A 15,189-nucleotide genomic window follows, 5' to 3' on the forward strand; every position below is an offset into this window, starting at 1 on the left:
CAAAAGACAGACTTCAGTTAACAGAAATTTTGCAGTCAGTGGATTTTCAGTGATTCTGAAATATATGGCCTATCATTTTGTCAAAGCAGGACAAAGAGGTGGCATGCAGACAGAACATGGTACAGCTGGCGAAGGCGGCATTCAACCGTTGCCTTGTCCACCTGGCAGTTAACTGGTTTGTGTCAAGTTTTCTAATGCAGACCAACTTTGATGGCTTGATTTGCTAACTTGGCTCTGGTTAAACTAATTAGTGTTTAGCTGCCCAGGTAAATGCTATCTTCTCCACAGGATGGCACCTGATGCCATTAACTCTTCCACCTTTGTTCTCTATGGCATAAATGATCTGTGTCCAGAGTCAAAGAGCAACCGAAATGGGATCTATCTACAGAGAAGTCTACAGGTCTCATGATGATAGGGTCTCAGGACCCAGGGATTTATGCAGCTGCCATTCTAATAAAGCCACACTGATGGTCGGAATGAAGGCAGAAACATTGAGATTAATCTGATAACTTTATTTAATATTTACCATTCAGCAGCAATCAACATGAACATCTGAACTAACAGAATCTCTTGAAATGTTCTGCTATATAGCTGCTTTAGAAATACACTCACATGATAAAGTCAACTATTCACTGCCAAAAAAAAAAAAAAAATGGCTTCAAGAGCAAATAACACTGATTTATTCTGTGCCCAAGCACTAGTCAAGAAATCTACTAAAGTACACAGAAAGAAATCAAAGAGGCTTTGTTATCTTATGCATGTCATCTTACTTAAGGGAAAGATTTTACTTCCTTAAAACAACAGAAACATGGAGCTTCCTACATACATGTATATGTGCATGTATATATAGATTTTAGGATGTGATTACAAACACAAAGTGTTATTATCAAATGCAAACGCTAGTTCCAGAAATTTCTAACTGCAAAACCTGCAAGATACAAAGCTAAAATTCATATGTTCCTTTCCTCAATTGTGAATACTTTCACTAAACATAAATATTTTTACATATATTAATTTTCTGACATTCAAAATTGTAAAGTCAATATGGCAGAATTATTGTTAAAAGCACATATGTACAAATATTTTCCATACATAAAGTATTTGGCATAATTATAACAATCATACTGCATCCACAACTGTTTGCTTTTATTTTTACTTTTTTTTTTACACATAATGGTATCTCTTATTAAAATTAACCAGTTATGTACAAAAATACTTGAACATTTATTATAGAAAACCTCTATAACCAGCCTCAACAGCATATACCTGCTGAATGGTTTCATTAAGAGAATATAAAAAAGTGGTCACTGCCTTCCAGGTAAGCTATCAACAAAAACAAACACAACTAAACTAAGATGAGCTTCCCAACAAAAGAGGGAAAGTATTTAACAGCGTGATTCAAAATACAGCTCATATCTATTGTCAATCGAGTGTTATAAACAGTCAGTAAAAGAAAACAACAAAGATAAAACATACATTACTACATACAAGGTGCTTGTTCACGCTCCTACAGCCGCCGCCTCCGCGTGTCTACTCTACCCCCATCTAAGATGCTACGTCGTCATATCCATGCTAGAATGGTCCACAATCCTCCACTTCCAACAAAAGGACCGTGGGATGAGCTGAGAGGCTAAACTATCCTGGTAAGAACAGAGAGTTGGACGAATTCTTTATTTTATGCAGGATTGAACGTTAATGCCCTCACCTTCTCCAAGTCCTTTTAGCATTCAATCATGTTAATATATTTTCACAAAGGTTTTTGTCTTCCTTCACACTATTGATTTAATACTGTCCTGTATTGATTCCCAAATCCTTGTTAATGGGACACAGTAATTTGTGTCTATTTAATCCTTGAGCGTCTGCTCTTCATCACTGACACGTTTTATATAGGAAATCATCAAGTAAGGAAGCACAAAATTCAAGTAAACACTTCTCCTTGGGTCTTTTGCTTAATCTAGCTGATTGGAACTCTGCAAGCAATTTGCACCTTGAAAAGTAATACAGTAGATAGCATGGTGCCAGGGCACTGAAAGATTTAGCAACCGATTCACAAAACAGAGTTAAAGAATGCAGACAGGGTCAGACGGCAAAACAACTTCCCGTCCCAATTTTTGCAGCCCTTCAGTATCTCGTCCTACCGGCCTGCTTTACCCTTTAATGGCCTGCTTTACCCTTTAATTCTGAGGATGTGCCCTCAACATTCTGCTCAAGGGGAGAGCCAAACCCATCCCCTTAATTACTAGTCTCTGAAGGAAGGGCTGTGGTGTTAGGATGTGCACAGACACGATCAGCTTTCTCAGAGTATCAAGTATTCAGAAAAGCGTATACAACATCATCACGCACGGTATTGCTTGACAATATTGTATTGGTTTTAAGATGAAACTACGTAAAAAAAGTGAACATAAAAAGGTACAAAAGGTGTCTTTTTCACAACTTACCACTTTCAAATGAGAAACATTTTAATGAGACTCAGCCATACTTCATGTAACATCTGGCGTTTTAGATCAGTAACTTTTAATATTGTGCAACATTATATTAATAAGCAAATTTAATTCCATTCATTTAAAGAAAGGTCTGAGTAAGATATTAAAGTGCCTACACTAAATGTCTTCTCATCGGACTTTGTAAACGGCAAAGAATTCATCGCAGGTACATAGAAAAGTGATTTAGAGCTGAGACACCTTGCGGGGCAGGGGCCTGGGCCTTGGGCCGGGCTCAGTCCTTCGGGTCCCATTCTCCAGGTGGCTGGATCGAGCAGCCAAGGGCTTGGGGGGCAGGGCAGGTGGCTCGGAGGTGACAGGGATGGAGAGGCTGTGAGGTAGCGGGACGGGGCGCCGCAGAGTCCGCTCGTAGACGCTGTAGGGGGGCGGGGTTTTGCTCTCCTTGCGCACTGGCTCCTCCGACCCGCTGAAGCTGGGCATGGGCATGGGCACGGGCATGGGCATGGGTACCGGCCCCGGCACCGACTGTTCATTTGCCTGGTTTTCAAAGCCTGAGGTTTCCGACGTGCTACACCGGCTAAGCGACGAGATCCCACTGCTGTAGCTGCCCGACAAAACCGGGGAGTTTGAGCTCAGTCCTGGGGAGTTGTACTCCACTGGAGATGGGGTGAAGGACTGTACGGAGCCCTGCTCCCACCACAGGTGGGGTAAAGCGAGAAGAGAGACTGCTGTTAGAGATGTTTCCCCAAACCCGTCTGATGAAGCCCTAGTCTCCAGTGCCCACCCACCGGCTGGCTGTACTTGGAGACTTAAGGAAGCGACTATGACCCTAGTCCAACTTGACTGACTAGTTTCCTTCGATTTACAGGGAAATCTGTAATCCAGGCACACAGAGCAAAGACCACGTGAACCCACAGAGAGCAAGTGCCCATCAGCAAGCCCGGGAGAGGAGATGTAGAGGAAGTCAGCCAACGCCTCCAGGACCGAGGGAGAGCATATCATCTACACCACCCAGCCTGTGGTAGTTTATGATAGTCTAAGCTAAGAAATGCCAGATTTAAATTTAAGTCTCAGCCAGTTCACTTCACTGCCTGCTAGACAGATAAGAAGAGGCTGAGAATAATTGGCAAGAGGATTTGGAGGTGTACCATCAGTCCTGTCTGAACCAGCGGGAAAGGGCTTTGAGGGCATGGCTTGGCCATGTGTCATGACTGCTGGTCAGGGTACGGAACCACTTGAGGCCAGGTGACTGGGACATTCTTCCTACTGGAGAAGAATCCCCACACCTGAGTCTTCTGTGAGCCCCCAGATACCGGAGCAAAAGCTGCAAACTGGCAGCATTTGGACTTTTGCCTGAGATATTAGTTGTTTCATCTGCCATGTTTTTAAAAAGCCCAATTTAGTTGCTAGTTTTTAAAAATAGGAAAATTTCCACATAAAGCTGAGATTTATGGCATTTCATAAGGAACTAGACATCTGCCGCAACAGCCCACTTTTTCTTGTGGAGGTAGGCTGAAGCCGAGGAGGGTTGTTTCCTTCAGGTGGGGGTACGGGTACCTGAACATAACTGTAGCCTACTCCTCCACATGGTGACCCAGCCAGCCTCCTTCATCTAGTGTTAGCTCTCTGGCCATATTAGCATCCAAGCTTCCTCACCTCCCTATCCCCATGTCCTAAGAACTTGTAAGGAATCCCAGTGACCCAGTGAGTAGGCTCTACTGGGAAATAGAGTAGGCTGCCTGTGATGTACTCTTTGGGTATTTAAGCCCTATTAGCATGTTAAAAAAAAAAAAAAAAACCTCAATACATTTGTTTAGCCAGTGTTTTCTAAACGTATGTGATAATAAGTCTTTCTTTTTCTTACTTATCACCTAAAGTCTTCAATGATCTATAGAACACATTTTGCTATCCTAGGCTAACTTAACCTTGGTGTGTGTGTGTGTGTGTGTGTGTGTGTGTGTGTGTGTGTGTGTGTGACTATCTATGGATGTGTGTGTGTGTGTGTGTGTGCCTATCTATGAATGTGTGTGTGTATGTGTATTCAGATGTGTTTTTGTGTGTGGATGTGGATGTGTGTGTGGTGGTATTGTGTTCCCCAAAATATTGTGCACGCTAATAAACTTATCTGGGGTCAGAGAACAGAAGAGTCACAATATTAAACATAGAGGGTAGGCAGTGGTAGCACACCCCTTTAATCCTAGCATTCCAGAGGCAGAGATCTACCTGGATCTCTGTGTGTTCAAGGATACAGCCAAACATGGTGACTCACGCCTTTAATCCCAGAAAGTGAGCCTTTAATCCCAGGGAGTGATGGCAGAAAGCAGAAAGATATATAAGGCATGAGGACCAGAAACTAGAAGCTTTTAGCTGGTTAAGCTTTCAGGTTTCTAGCAGCACAGTTCAGCTGAGACCCATTCTGGATGAGGACACAGAGGCATCCAGTCTGAGGAAACAGGATCAGCTGAGGAATTGGCGAGGTGAGGTGGCTGTGGCTTGTTCTGCTTCTCTGATCTTCCAGCATTCACCCCAATACCTGGTTCAGGTTTGTTTTTATTAATAAGACCATTTAAGATTCCTGCTACATGTGTGTCAATGAAAGTTGTATGTATGGAAATGGATGTGTGTGTGTGTGTGTGTGTGTGTGTGTGTGTGTGTGTATGCAGGTGGATATGGAAGTCGGAGGTCGCTGGGTGTCGTTCCTCAGGAGCCATCCACCTTGTTTTTCTCAGACAGTGGTTCTCCCTGGCCTGAAGCTTGCCAAGCAGGTGAGGCTGGTGGCCAGGCAGCACGAAGGATCCTGACTCCGTCCCGGGCACCGGGACGGGCAGCGCCCACCACCACAGCTGCTTTCCATGTCAGCTCAGGGGACTGGACTCAGGTCCTCCTGCTTTCAAGGCAGGCACTTGACTGACCGAGTTACTTCTCCAGCCCCAGCCTCTCTTTTAAAAAGAAATAATGCAGGAGGCACAAATCCTCCCATTTAATAGGAGCATATAATTAAGCATGGTGAGTTATGAGATCCAAATTCACCGCTATCTTTTTCCAAAAAGAGATCTCAAATTCAAAATAAGACAGGTAAGTTCAGTCGTCTGAAAAGGGTCAATCCTAATGCTTTGGGGGGGGGGACGGACATGGACGGACACCACCCTAAATTCTATCAGATAAGATATTTAAGTTCATTCCAGTCATAGAAAAGCTTGAAACTTGGGAGTAGTGTGCCCTCTAAAGTAACCTGGGAGTTACAGCACAAAGTATGATCTCCCTCTCTCTCTCTTATGCCCTTCAAGCTCCATTAAAAAAAACATGTTTACGAGGCTGCCTCTGGCCCGGACTACATGCAGACCCGTCCTAGGACAGTACAGACCAGCTTGCTAACTAGAGCTATGTAACGGGTGTGTGACCATTTCGTAGCAAGGCTTCCTTATTCCTTAAGAATTTAATCTCTCCATTACTTATTGTCTTATTTGTACTCTGTAAAATGGAATTGAAAAAACGCAGACGGTAATTCCATCACAACGTGTGGGAGTGCTTTGAGGATTTATAGACACAAAGATGTGGAAGAGCCACGACGCTTTCCTCCCTCACATCAGGGTGATGACAAGCAGTGGCTTCCCAAGCAAACGCTGTCACGTGGACTGTATGATAACAGCTGCACTGCAGAGTGACAGCAAAACTAGAAAATAATTTGCACTTCCCAGAAAAGTTTTACATCATGAATTTTGGCAACAAAAGTCTCATCAAGTCACACTTCTTAGAGTTTTTCTTTTTCTTTTTTTTTTTTTTGGTGGTATGTCTCTGTTTCCATCAGCGACTGTCCTGAGCAGCATGGATGCAGGGGGTCCCAACCTGTCCCAAAGTGTGGCGACTAATTTGTCTTTTCATCTCAGCTAGCACTGTCTTAGCAACACAAAGGGCACAGGTGTGGAAGGACCACCCTTTCAGCGCTCACGCCGAACTCTTGTTTGTCTCTGGGGTGGTGTTCTGAACACTACCCTTCTCCAGTGTGCCGAGAGCCTGCTGGCCAGTCCAACGGAATCTGCATAGAGGCTGAATATTATTTGTCTTCAAGAGGAATGTGCATGCTTGGAGATGTTAAATACCCTGTATTTATATACCATCTGACCTTTAAAGCTTCTGGTTTGTTCTCCACAATGTTTTCTTTGTTTTTCCATTTTTACCACCATGTATTCCATGTTCAAGTATGAGTTTGTAATGTGAGACATTTTTAGTACAAAGGGTTAAGAGGACAAGTTGAGTTTGGCTTTGCCAAAATGGATGGGGTTGATGACAAAACCCAGAAAGCTACAGAAGAGTACTTAGTAGACCTCAATTACTGGTGTTGTTCAACCTAAGTGTATACACATATGTGTTTGATGTGTTTCTAGTCAAAAGACTAAGTCAAAATATCCTAGGAGTTACTCTGGGACTCTATTTTTCTTATTCAACAGATTTGTAGACTATAGTTTCTTAAGTTCTTATTGTCACTATTTGGAGAATTAAACTGCTACTATTATTTCTAATAATAATAAAAAATAAAACAAATAATTGAAAACAACAGTAACAAGCACCCAAGAGGATTGCATTCTTGGGCGAAGCTTTCCAAGGGGAAGACCAGGCTGCTCTCTCGTCCATTTTCCTCCCTTTCTGAGATAGGTCCTTGTCTTGAATGTAGGGATGAAAGCACCTTTAGATGTACTTGGGGTAAGACTTCAAGGACAAAGGAACCAGGATAAAGGGCCAATCTTTGGACCCAGTCTAAGGACAGACTTGTACCTTCAAAGGAGACCGTCCAGCAGGTGATGGGGATACTGGTGTTGTGTGTCTTGCTGGTGAAGCTGTAGATGGAGAGAGAACATTTTAATTAAGAAAAACCAGAGGGCCGCACATGCCCTCAATAAGTACAAACCCAGGCAGATGAGTTAGAGCAACAGGATTTCCTCAGCAAGGGAAGAGGAAAAACTGAGAGGAGAAACTACGTGATGCCTGTCTAGAATAGATTCCTCACAGAGGATGGTGCCACTAAGACACGGGCCAATTAGTAAAAAGCTATGCATGCATACATGATGCCCTGACTAGAATGGTATGGCCCCAAACTGCTTCAATGGCCTTTCCTTTTCCTTTTCTGCTGACAAGGTTTCATGTAATCCAAGCTGGTTTTGAAGTCTGTATGTATCTGTGGATAACACTGAACTCCTTATTCTCCTGACTCTACCTCCTGAGTGCTTAGGTTATGGGTTTGTGCTACCACACTTGGCTCTAATATCCTTCTTATATCCCGCAAGCCAAGATGCTTTTCATCACTCAATCTCTTTATCTCATAAAACGCTTCTGGTGTGAAGTGCCAGGAGTCTTTGGGAGATGGCTGCTGTCTTTGACCTGAGCAGCAATGGGAATATTAAGGCTACCCAGGCAGCCTAGAACAGGCCCATAGATACTCAGAAAGCCTTCTCTTTCACCCTACCTCCCAACATTCCCAATGCAGACGGAAAGCTTGTCCATGTCAATACAAAAGGTGAGCAGCTTCCCATTGTTCCTCTAACATCTGTCTGGAGGCCTTCCCTCGGTCCCCTGACTTTCAGGTCTCACCATCACGGCAAAGAAGAGTGACCCCTGCTTCTCCTGGGTTCTCAGGTCTGATATCTGGGCCCCAGCATGGGAGGCAGTGATGCTCTATGTGTCCTTATGGACCAGCTCTTGCTCTCTAGAGTGTAACTGCATAGCATAAAAACAGCTTGTGACACAGTCAACAGGGCGAGGGCAAGCTATCCTTCCCAATTGCGCACAGTGACGTTGGCAAGTGTAAGCGGTGGTCCTCCGTGATGACCTGCTACTCTTCCAGCCATCACACTGAGGTTGGGAACTCACAACAACCTACAGAAAAGCTGCAAGGAAGAACGACAGACAGTTGCACAGCCCCACAACATGGACCACAGACGATGACATCGGGACAGACCGTGAGAGCAATCAGTACCGAAGGGAGAGCAGCCCTGCCAATCAATCTACTCGGAAGGAGAAGGGTCATCCGGCTGTGCGGAGTCCATTATCACACTGCAGGGTTGGGTAGCCTCAGCCCTGCATGCCAGCTCCTAACATCAGTGCTGGTTCTCTGCTCCCACGTGTTGTGAGTACCGAGTAGGTTTCTTGTGTGTACAGAGAAACCAGCCCTGGTGCGGGCTCCATATTGGCTGCTACTGTGGCAGAGGTCAGCGCTTCCTGTTGTTTTTGACTCAGTCTCTGACAATAGCACAGTCCTGGCCCCTAGTGCTCATTCTCAGAGCTACATGCCTAAAAAGGGTCCATCAGCACCATTGTTGTCGAATGGGAGCTGTCCCAGGAGACCAGATAGCACTGAGAATGTTCATTCCTTAGTAGGAACTATCAATCGTATTGTTCCTTAAAAAAATGCCTTTCAAGTTCCCATATTCAGGGGGGCACAGCCAGGCCTTTAAACTAGAGACTGCCTGAATGTATGTGTACCACCAATGAAATACAAATGATTTGGCTAACGAGTCCTCATTCTCACTGTCAGACTGACACACCAATGCAGATGATTAATAAAATCTAAGTTATTCCTCGTTCTGTTGAAACCTCTCATGTGCCTTTCAGAAACTATCCAAAGGATGAGCAACTGCAATGCAGCAAGTGAAACAGGAATGCCCTGTCTAGAAAAATCTACCAAGAAACCAGCACCCCATTCTCTTCGGTCTTTAGGCCAGCTATGCCTGCAGAGCTCCAGCAGACACAGGCAAGTGCCGGCAAGATCTGGTTACTGGAAAAAGCAGTCAGTTCAAAGTGGGTGGTCTCTCTTAAAACTGCCCCCCCATGGAGGTCACCAAGCCAGTGGTGTGTTCAGACGGAAAGCTGGCCTTTTCCCACTAGAAACTCCCAAGAGTCAGCTCTGCCTCTGTGTTTCTCCTGAGACCCAGGGCCAGGCTGGAAGTTCCCCAACCATTTTCAGGACTCAGATGCTCGTGAGTAGGAGACTCCCAGGATTGGCCTGGTAACATGCTGGCTTCAGCCTCATGGCAGGAGTATAACCTCCGGGCCCAGGAGACCTGAGGTTGGCTTGAGCATGTACTTCCTGAACCACAGTTACAAGAGATGCAGGTTCCGGCATCAGCCCTGTGAGCCCTGCCACTGGCTGGATACAGAGCTCCCAGAGCAGCAGACAACTTAGGATGTCAGAAGTCACTCAAAGCCACCGTGAGTTGGTTCTTATTTGGGTCGGCTGACACACTGATGTCATTGCTGAAGATTCAAGAAAGCAGTTGAGTTAGCAGAGATCGGTGCAAGCGAGGTTCAGAGGAAGTGTGAGTGGCCAGGAGCAAGAAGGGTTGAGCGTGGTCATGGCGGAGAGGGCATGCTCAAAGCCTACCTGAAGGGCTTATTGGGAATGGACTGCTGTCAGACTGTGGGGCAGAAGTGCAGGGAATGGAGGCGAGCACTAGACGTGCAATGTTGCTAGCAAGAGTTTTACCTCAGAAACCAGATGCCTTCCGTTCTCTGAGGAAGTCAGGACAAGCTGAAATACTCATTAGACTTATTTTATGAAAGTGATTGTTCAAACGCTTCAAATACCCACCAGTCTGTGTGGGCCTTGGAGGGACAGGGGGAGAAATAAGTCTCCCACCGTCCGACAGGGTCTTGGCTTCCTTCCCACTGTCCAGGCTCCAGCTGCTAGGGGTGGGGTTCACAGCTGGAAGGGAATAACAAAGCTAAAAACACAAGATCCAGCTTTGCCTTTCAAATGTTTGAGATCTTAAGAGAAAGTCAGACTTATCCAGAGTGAAAGAAAAAGAAAATATCAACTGGATTTCAAAAAACCCACAAAAACTTAAGCCCCAAACAAGTAGGAGACTTCCCGATTACTAAACCTCTCTAACTGGTTACCTAACGGAGCTGACATTTAACTGGGTAACAGCGGGTCTCTTTATTTCCCTCAAGCTGTCACACAGGACTACAAATCTCTATGCCGGAGAGTATCAACCTGCTGAGAATTACAAATGTCTTTAGATGCAAAAAAACAGATGGAAAATAGAGTCATCAGTCTATCTGTAGAGGTTTCTGGACAAGCGGCATCTAAAGGAGCCAGGGAGGCAAACGGCACTCTCATATTTCAGCTGCGTGGCACAAATGCCAAGGACCGGTCTGAGGGTGCCACACCATCTCCCTGCCCAGTGCCGTCCAGAAAGGACTCTTCCCAAATTGAGAGATTACACTAAATAATTCCTGAGAAAAGAACTTGGACTGCTGATACCATCGTTCTTATTCTGCAATCCATCTGCTCCATGCGTCAAGATGTAGGGATGCTACGGAGATCCCTGCTAGGAAGCAGGCAGGCAGGACACACAAGGTTATGAACAGACACTCTGCAGTGAAGTTTCTAACAGTAAACCAGAGTTCCGCCTTGCTTCCTGGGCAGACACTGCCATCTGATGGACCCAGTGAGGATTGCCACAGTTTATTCCTCCAAATTACTGCTTTGATTCAATGGGGGTAGAGTTATTTTAAACGTTTTTTTTTTTTTTTTTTTTTTTTTTTCTTTTTTTTTCTCTATTCCTTTTATATTTGCTCTGTGGTTTTCTTTAGTAAAGTGGGTAAAAATAACAGCACATTTTTAGTTTCTCCTGGTAAAGATCAATGCTCAACCTAAAACATTAAAGTTAATTCCATACTTTAAAATAATTTTGGCTAGGTCCTCACTAATTTTCATCTCCCTTTGGGAAGTTTTAATGTTAATGTATCAGTGTAGCAAAATGGTAATAGAGCCTAGTTCTTAATGGGGGCAATTAAAGTGCACTTTCCTGGGACATTTCATTAGTGAGTTTGACTCATTGGCCCGGGAGATTGCTATTTTTGAGGCCTGACCCTGAGATAGGCAAATGGGTGATTTACTGCAAGTCCCCACACCCACTGTTTCGGGGGTGACATTCAATCTGCCCTTCTTCTTCTTCTGTGTGTTGCTAATTGGCTACTTACCACTATGCATGCATTTGGTTATTTGTGTCTGTATGACCTTGAGGCAGGGTACACTCCATTATGCACTGGATTGCAAGGCTTACACAGTATTTAATTGTACAAGAGCCTATCTGAGTCACCACAAACGAGAGATGAGCTGCCCGAATGAGCTCTGTAAAGGAGACAATGGATGGGGACTGTGGAACCAATCTCAGGAGAAGCTACTTTGATTGTGTGAACTGGTGGCCTAATTGGCAACTTGGCTTCAAGAAGAGTAGGGCTTTGTCTGGGCTCACTGAACAACAGGAAGTCATTACCCAAAGTGGTTCCCAAATTGCTCAGATTCTGCCCTTAACAGTTGATGGAGAATGGATCATGAATGAATCTTTCACTAATTCCCTAAAGAGCACACTCATCCTGATCACTAGTGATATGGAGCCCCACCTACCACACGGCACATGAAAGACTGGAGAAGATGAGGACACAACAAACCCTGACACATTCTAGGACCCCCGGGGGGTTGGATGGTACCCACCTTTCTCAGGTGCAGAAAGATTGGGGTCACTGCGTGGCAAGGCCCCATCTCCAATATGATTAAACAGCGTTCTCTGAAAAGGGAGAAGATCCATGTTTATGATGTCATACGCTAAGACATGATGCCTTTTAGAAAATGATATGGTTATCTCCTTATGAAACTCTTTACTCAAAGTATTTTCTATATGGCGTAATGAGCCTAGGACCAAAGAATTAAACTATATTTAAGGCGAAAGGGGGAACAGAGACTTAAGTTTTCTGAAAGAAACACAATGTTGTGTTTCATATTAAATATAAATGTGAAATACTTATAATTATATAATGCTTCATAATAAACATAGGGAAAATGAACAGTAAATACCAGCTTGGTATGCGTTCTTAAGCATACACCACTAGACTGGCACTCTGACATGTGAATAGGAATTAGAAGAGAAACATCAGTTCGAACACCTACTCCATCATGATTTAAATCCTACAGTAGGTAAAAAACATGAACTGATAAATGCTCTGTAATTTTTAACCTACAGAAATACCAATTTTACCTAATTCATGAAAAGAAAAAGTGGACACCTACAGCATTGTACATCACTGCAGTTTTGTTTCAAATTTTACCCAAGGCAGATAACTTGGGGCTAGTCAGGGGCGCCCTTCAGAGTTTCCCATGCTGGCATGTGTTCTCTTAGAGCAGGTGAAACAAGCTGTGAAATCCCCTTGTAATGCCAGTGACAATGGGAATAAAACTGGTTAGCTGGTTCAGCCAAACGCACTCAGAAATCATTTCTGCAAGACATCAGTGCTGCGCAGAGGAGGGATCCTGGGCCTTTCAGGAAGTTCACACAATCAGCAAAGATAAACCAATCAAGCCAAATCCCACTCGCTCTCATCCATTTCCAGATGCAGCTACAGACTTCTGCCAGGATGGTGTAGAAAAACAGAGAAATTAGCTGGAGCAGAAATAAATAGTTTTCTCTGCTCTTAAAATTAGTCCCAAGTAAACTGTAAAACTTAGGCATACAACATAAATCTTGAATTTTGTACCCACCCTTCAATGCACATAGTTGCCTCTGGGCTGAGTCTGTGGCCCTGTGCTCACTCAGGTTGAGAGGAATCATTTTAAAGGGAAGTTTGAGTGACAGGCGGAACCACACTCCCTAGCTCCTATGAGGGGTTCAGGGACATCTCCAGGACACAGCTGCTTCCCTGGTAATGCACGGAAGAAGAATGGCAAAGGCAAACAGATTGCTCCTGCACTCGTGGGGAGCGGAATCAGCTGGAGCTATCCTCAATAGCTACGGGCAATCAGGAAGTTGTGGGCAGAAGCAGTAGTCTTCTGCTAACTTAAGGTTCCTCCCTCCCCAGACTTCTGCTCCATACACATGCAAGCACACACACAGATGGTCCATTCATTAGCTTCCCCTTGGGATGTTGCTGTAGCAGCAATGAGATGAAGGAGGACCCAGACATTCCCTCTCAGCTTCACTGTTCAAGCTGCAACCCAGATATAAGTCTAGAACAGTGGTTCTCAACCTGTGGGTCCAGACCATACTGGGGGTCAAATCAGATATCCTGCATATTAAATATTTATGTTACAATTCATAGCTGGAGCAAAATATAGTTATGAAATAGCAAGGAAACAATTTTATGGTTGTGGGGTCACCACAACATGAGGAACTGTATTAACAGTTTGCAGCATCAGGAAGGTTGAGAACCACTGATGTAGAGTGACGAATCAGATGGCATCCCAACAGTGGCCGAGACCGGAGGTAGAGTGACTCTTCACCCAGCTGGTCTTGACACTGGTTGCTTTTGGTGGCTACTGTGTGCTTCTGCAGAGACTCACAAACAATCCCACACGCTCCCATTTTCTAGCTTCGGATTCACCCACAGGAGTACCTGGGAAGGCTCCACAGGTGTTGGGTAAATGGCACTGCATGGTCTATCTCTTGGGGACAGGCAAGAGTTTTCTCTGGAATGTTTGTGTTTGTCAGACAACAGAGGAGAAGCTGGGAAGAGAAACAGAGAAATCATCAGTGTGGTAGCCAAGTGGGGCCTGTTCTCAGTCTTGTGGCAGTTGCCGACAATATGGACCACCGAAGCCGCAGTTCCTAGGCCCGGAAGATCCTCTGGGTACCAGTTACCACATTGCCCACTCTGTACTAACCTCTGGCACTCGATGGAGCAGAACTCGTCACATTAGGTGAAGCAGAATGAGTGGAACTCAGGCTTGAGGTAGATGGGCTGGGCTAGAAACACAGGGAGCTACTGTCATGCATGGTGAGGAGCTTCGGTTGACAGTGACATTTGAAACAAAACACCAACATTTATCTTTTCAAATTAGCAAAAAACAAAACCCAACCCCCAAAGGCCATTGAGAAGCACAGTGAAGTCTTATTAGCTCAGACGGACAGGGAAGCTCGCCTGGATTAACCAGGCCCCTGAGATTTCCACTGCCGCTGGAGGAAGGAACACATGTGTGTTCGCCTCAGCTCCATTGCCCAGCTCTGCACCTGTCAGCAGCCCTCTCTGCCCGCAGTATAAAGCAAGCATTTCTAGTCCTGGGCACGGAAACAGGGGAGTGTTTCTAATTTTACATTTATCGACTGATGGATTGTGCATGTTTGCTCACCTCCTATGTGAGTGTGCACATGCCATGGCATGTGTGTAGTACCTGTTTGCACCTCTCCCGTCAGAGTGTACATGTGCCATGACATCTATGTGGTATGCATGTGTTCCTCTGCTGTGTGAGTGGTGCATGTGCCATGGTGTGTGTGTGTGTGTGTGTGTGTGTGTGTGTGGTGGTCCTGTGTGAGTGTGCATGTGCCATGGTGTGTGTGTGTGTTGAACGTGTGCTCCTCTCCTGTGTGAGTGTGCATGTGCCATAGTGTGTGTGTTGCACGTGTGCTCCTCTCCTGTGTGAGTGTGCATGTGCCATGGTGTGTGTGTGTGTTGAACGTGTGCTCCTCTCCTGTGTGAGTGTGCATGTGCCATAGTGTGTGTGTGTTGCACATGTGCTCCTCTCCTGTGTGAGTGTGCAGGTGCCATGGTGTGTGTGTGGTGCACGTGTGCTCCTCTCCTGTGTGAGTGTGCATGTGCCATGGTGTGCGTGTGGAGGTCAGAGGACAACAATTCTCTCCTTCCACTCTGTGGTCATCACGCTTGGCAGCAAATGCTTTACTCACTAAGCCCTCTAGCTGGCCCGCGTGCGTGCGTGTTTGTAAAGGGCACACAACCTGCCTTCTACTTATCTTCAAAATTG

General features: G+C 45.1%; 1 protein-coding gene across 6 annotated transcripts in view; it reads right to left on the reverse strand.

Moving 5' to 3' along the window:
- Window positions 1–497: 497 nt before the first annotated feature.
- The window catches only part of Dock4 (dedicator of cytokinesis 4), a 420,596-nt gene continuing 405,904 nt past the window's right edge, over window positions 498–15,189 (reverse strand). For 4 of the 6 annotated variants that reach the window (XM_076550740.1, XM_042260678.2, XM_042260679.2 and 1 more), the window contains 6 exons: window positions 14,095–14,176; window positions 13,827–13,936; window positions 11,935–12,007; window positions 10,024–10,137; window positions 7,215–7,276; window positions 498–3,128 (listed from right to left, as the gene is read on the reverse strand). In XM_076550740.1, the coding sequence (XP_076406855.1) occupies window positions 2,667–3,128; window positions 7,215–7,276; window positions 10,024–10,137; window positions 11,935–12,007; window positions 13,827–13,936; window positions 14,095–14,176 (903 nt within the window). In that variant the 3' untranslated portion in view covers window positions 498–2,666. The remainder of the gene's footprint in view (window positions 3,129–7,214; window positions 7,277–10,023; window positions 10,138–11,934; window positions 12,008–13,826; window positions 13,937–14,094; window positions 14,177–15,189) is intronic. The other 2 variants (XM_076550742.1, XM_042260680.2) reach the window with 1 other exon arrangement.

The sequence above is a fragment of the Peromyscus maniculatus genome, chromosome 14, assembly GCF_049852395.1.
Source record: "Peromyscus maniculatus bairdii isolate BWxNUB_F1_BW_parent chromosome 14, HU_Pman_BW_mat_3.1, whole genome shotgun sequence".
Classification (NCBI taxonomy): Eukaryota; Metazoa; Chordata; class Mammalia; order Rodentia; family Cricetidae; genus Peromyscus; species Peromyscus maniculatus.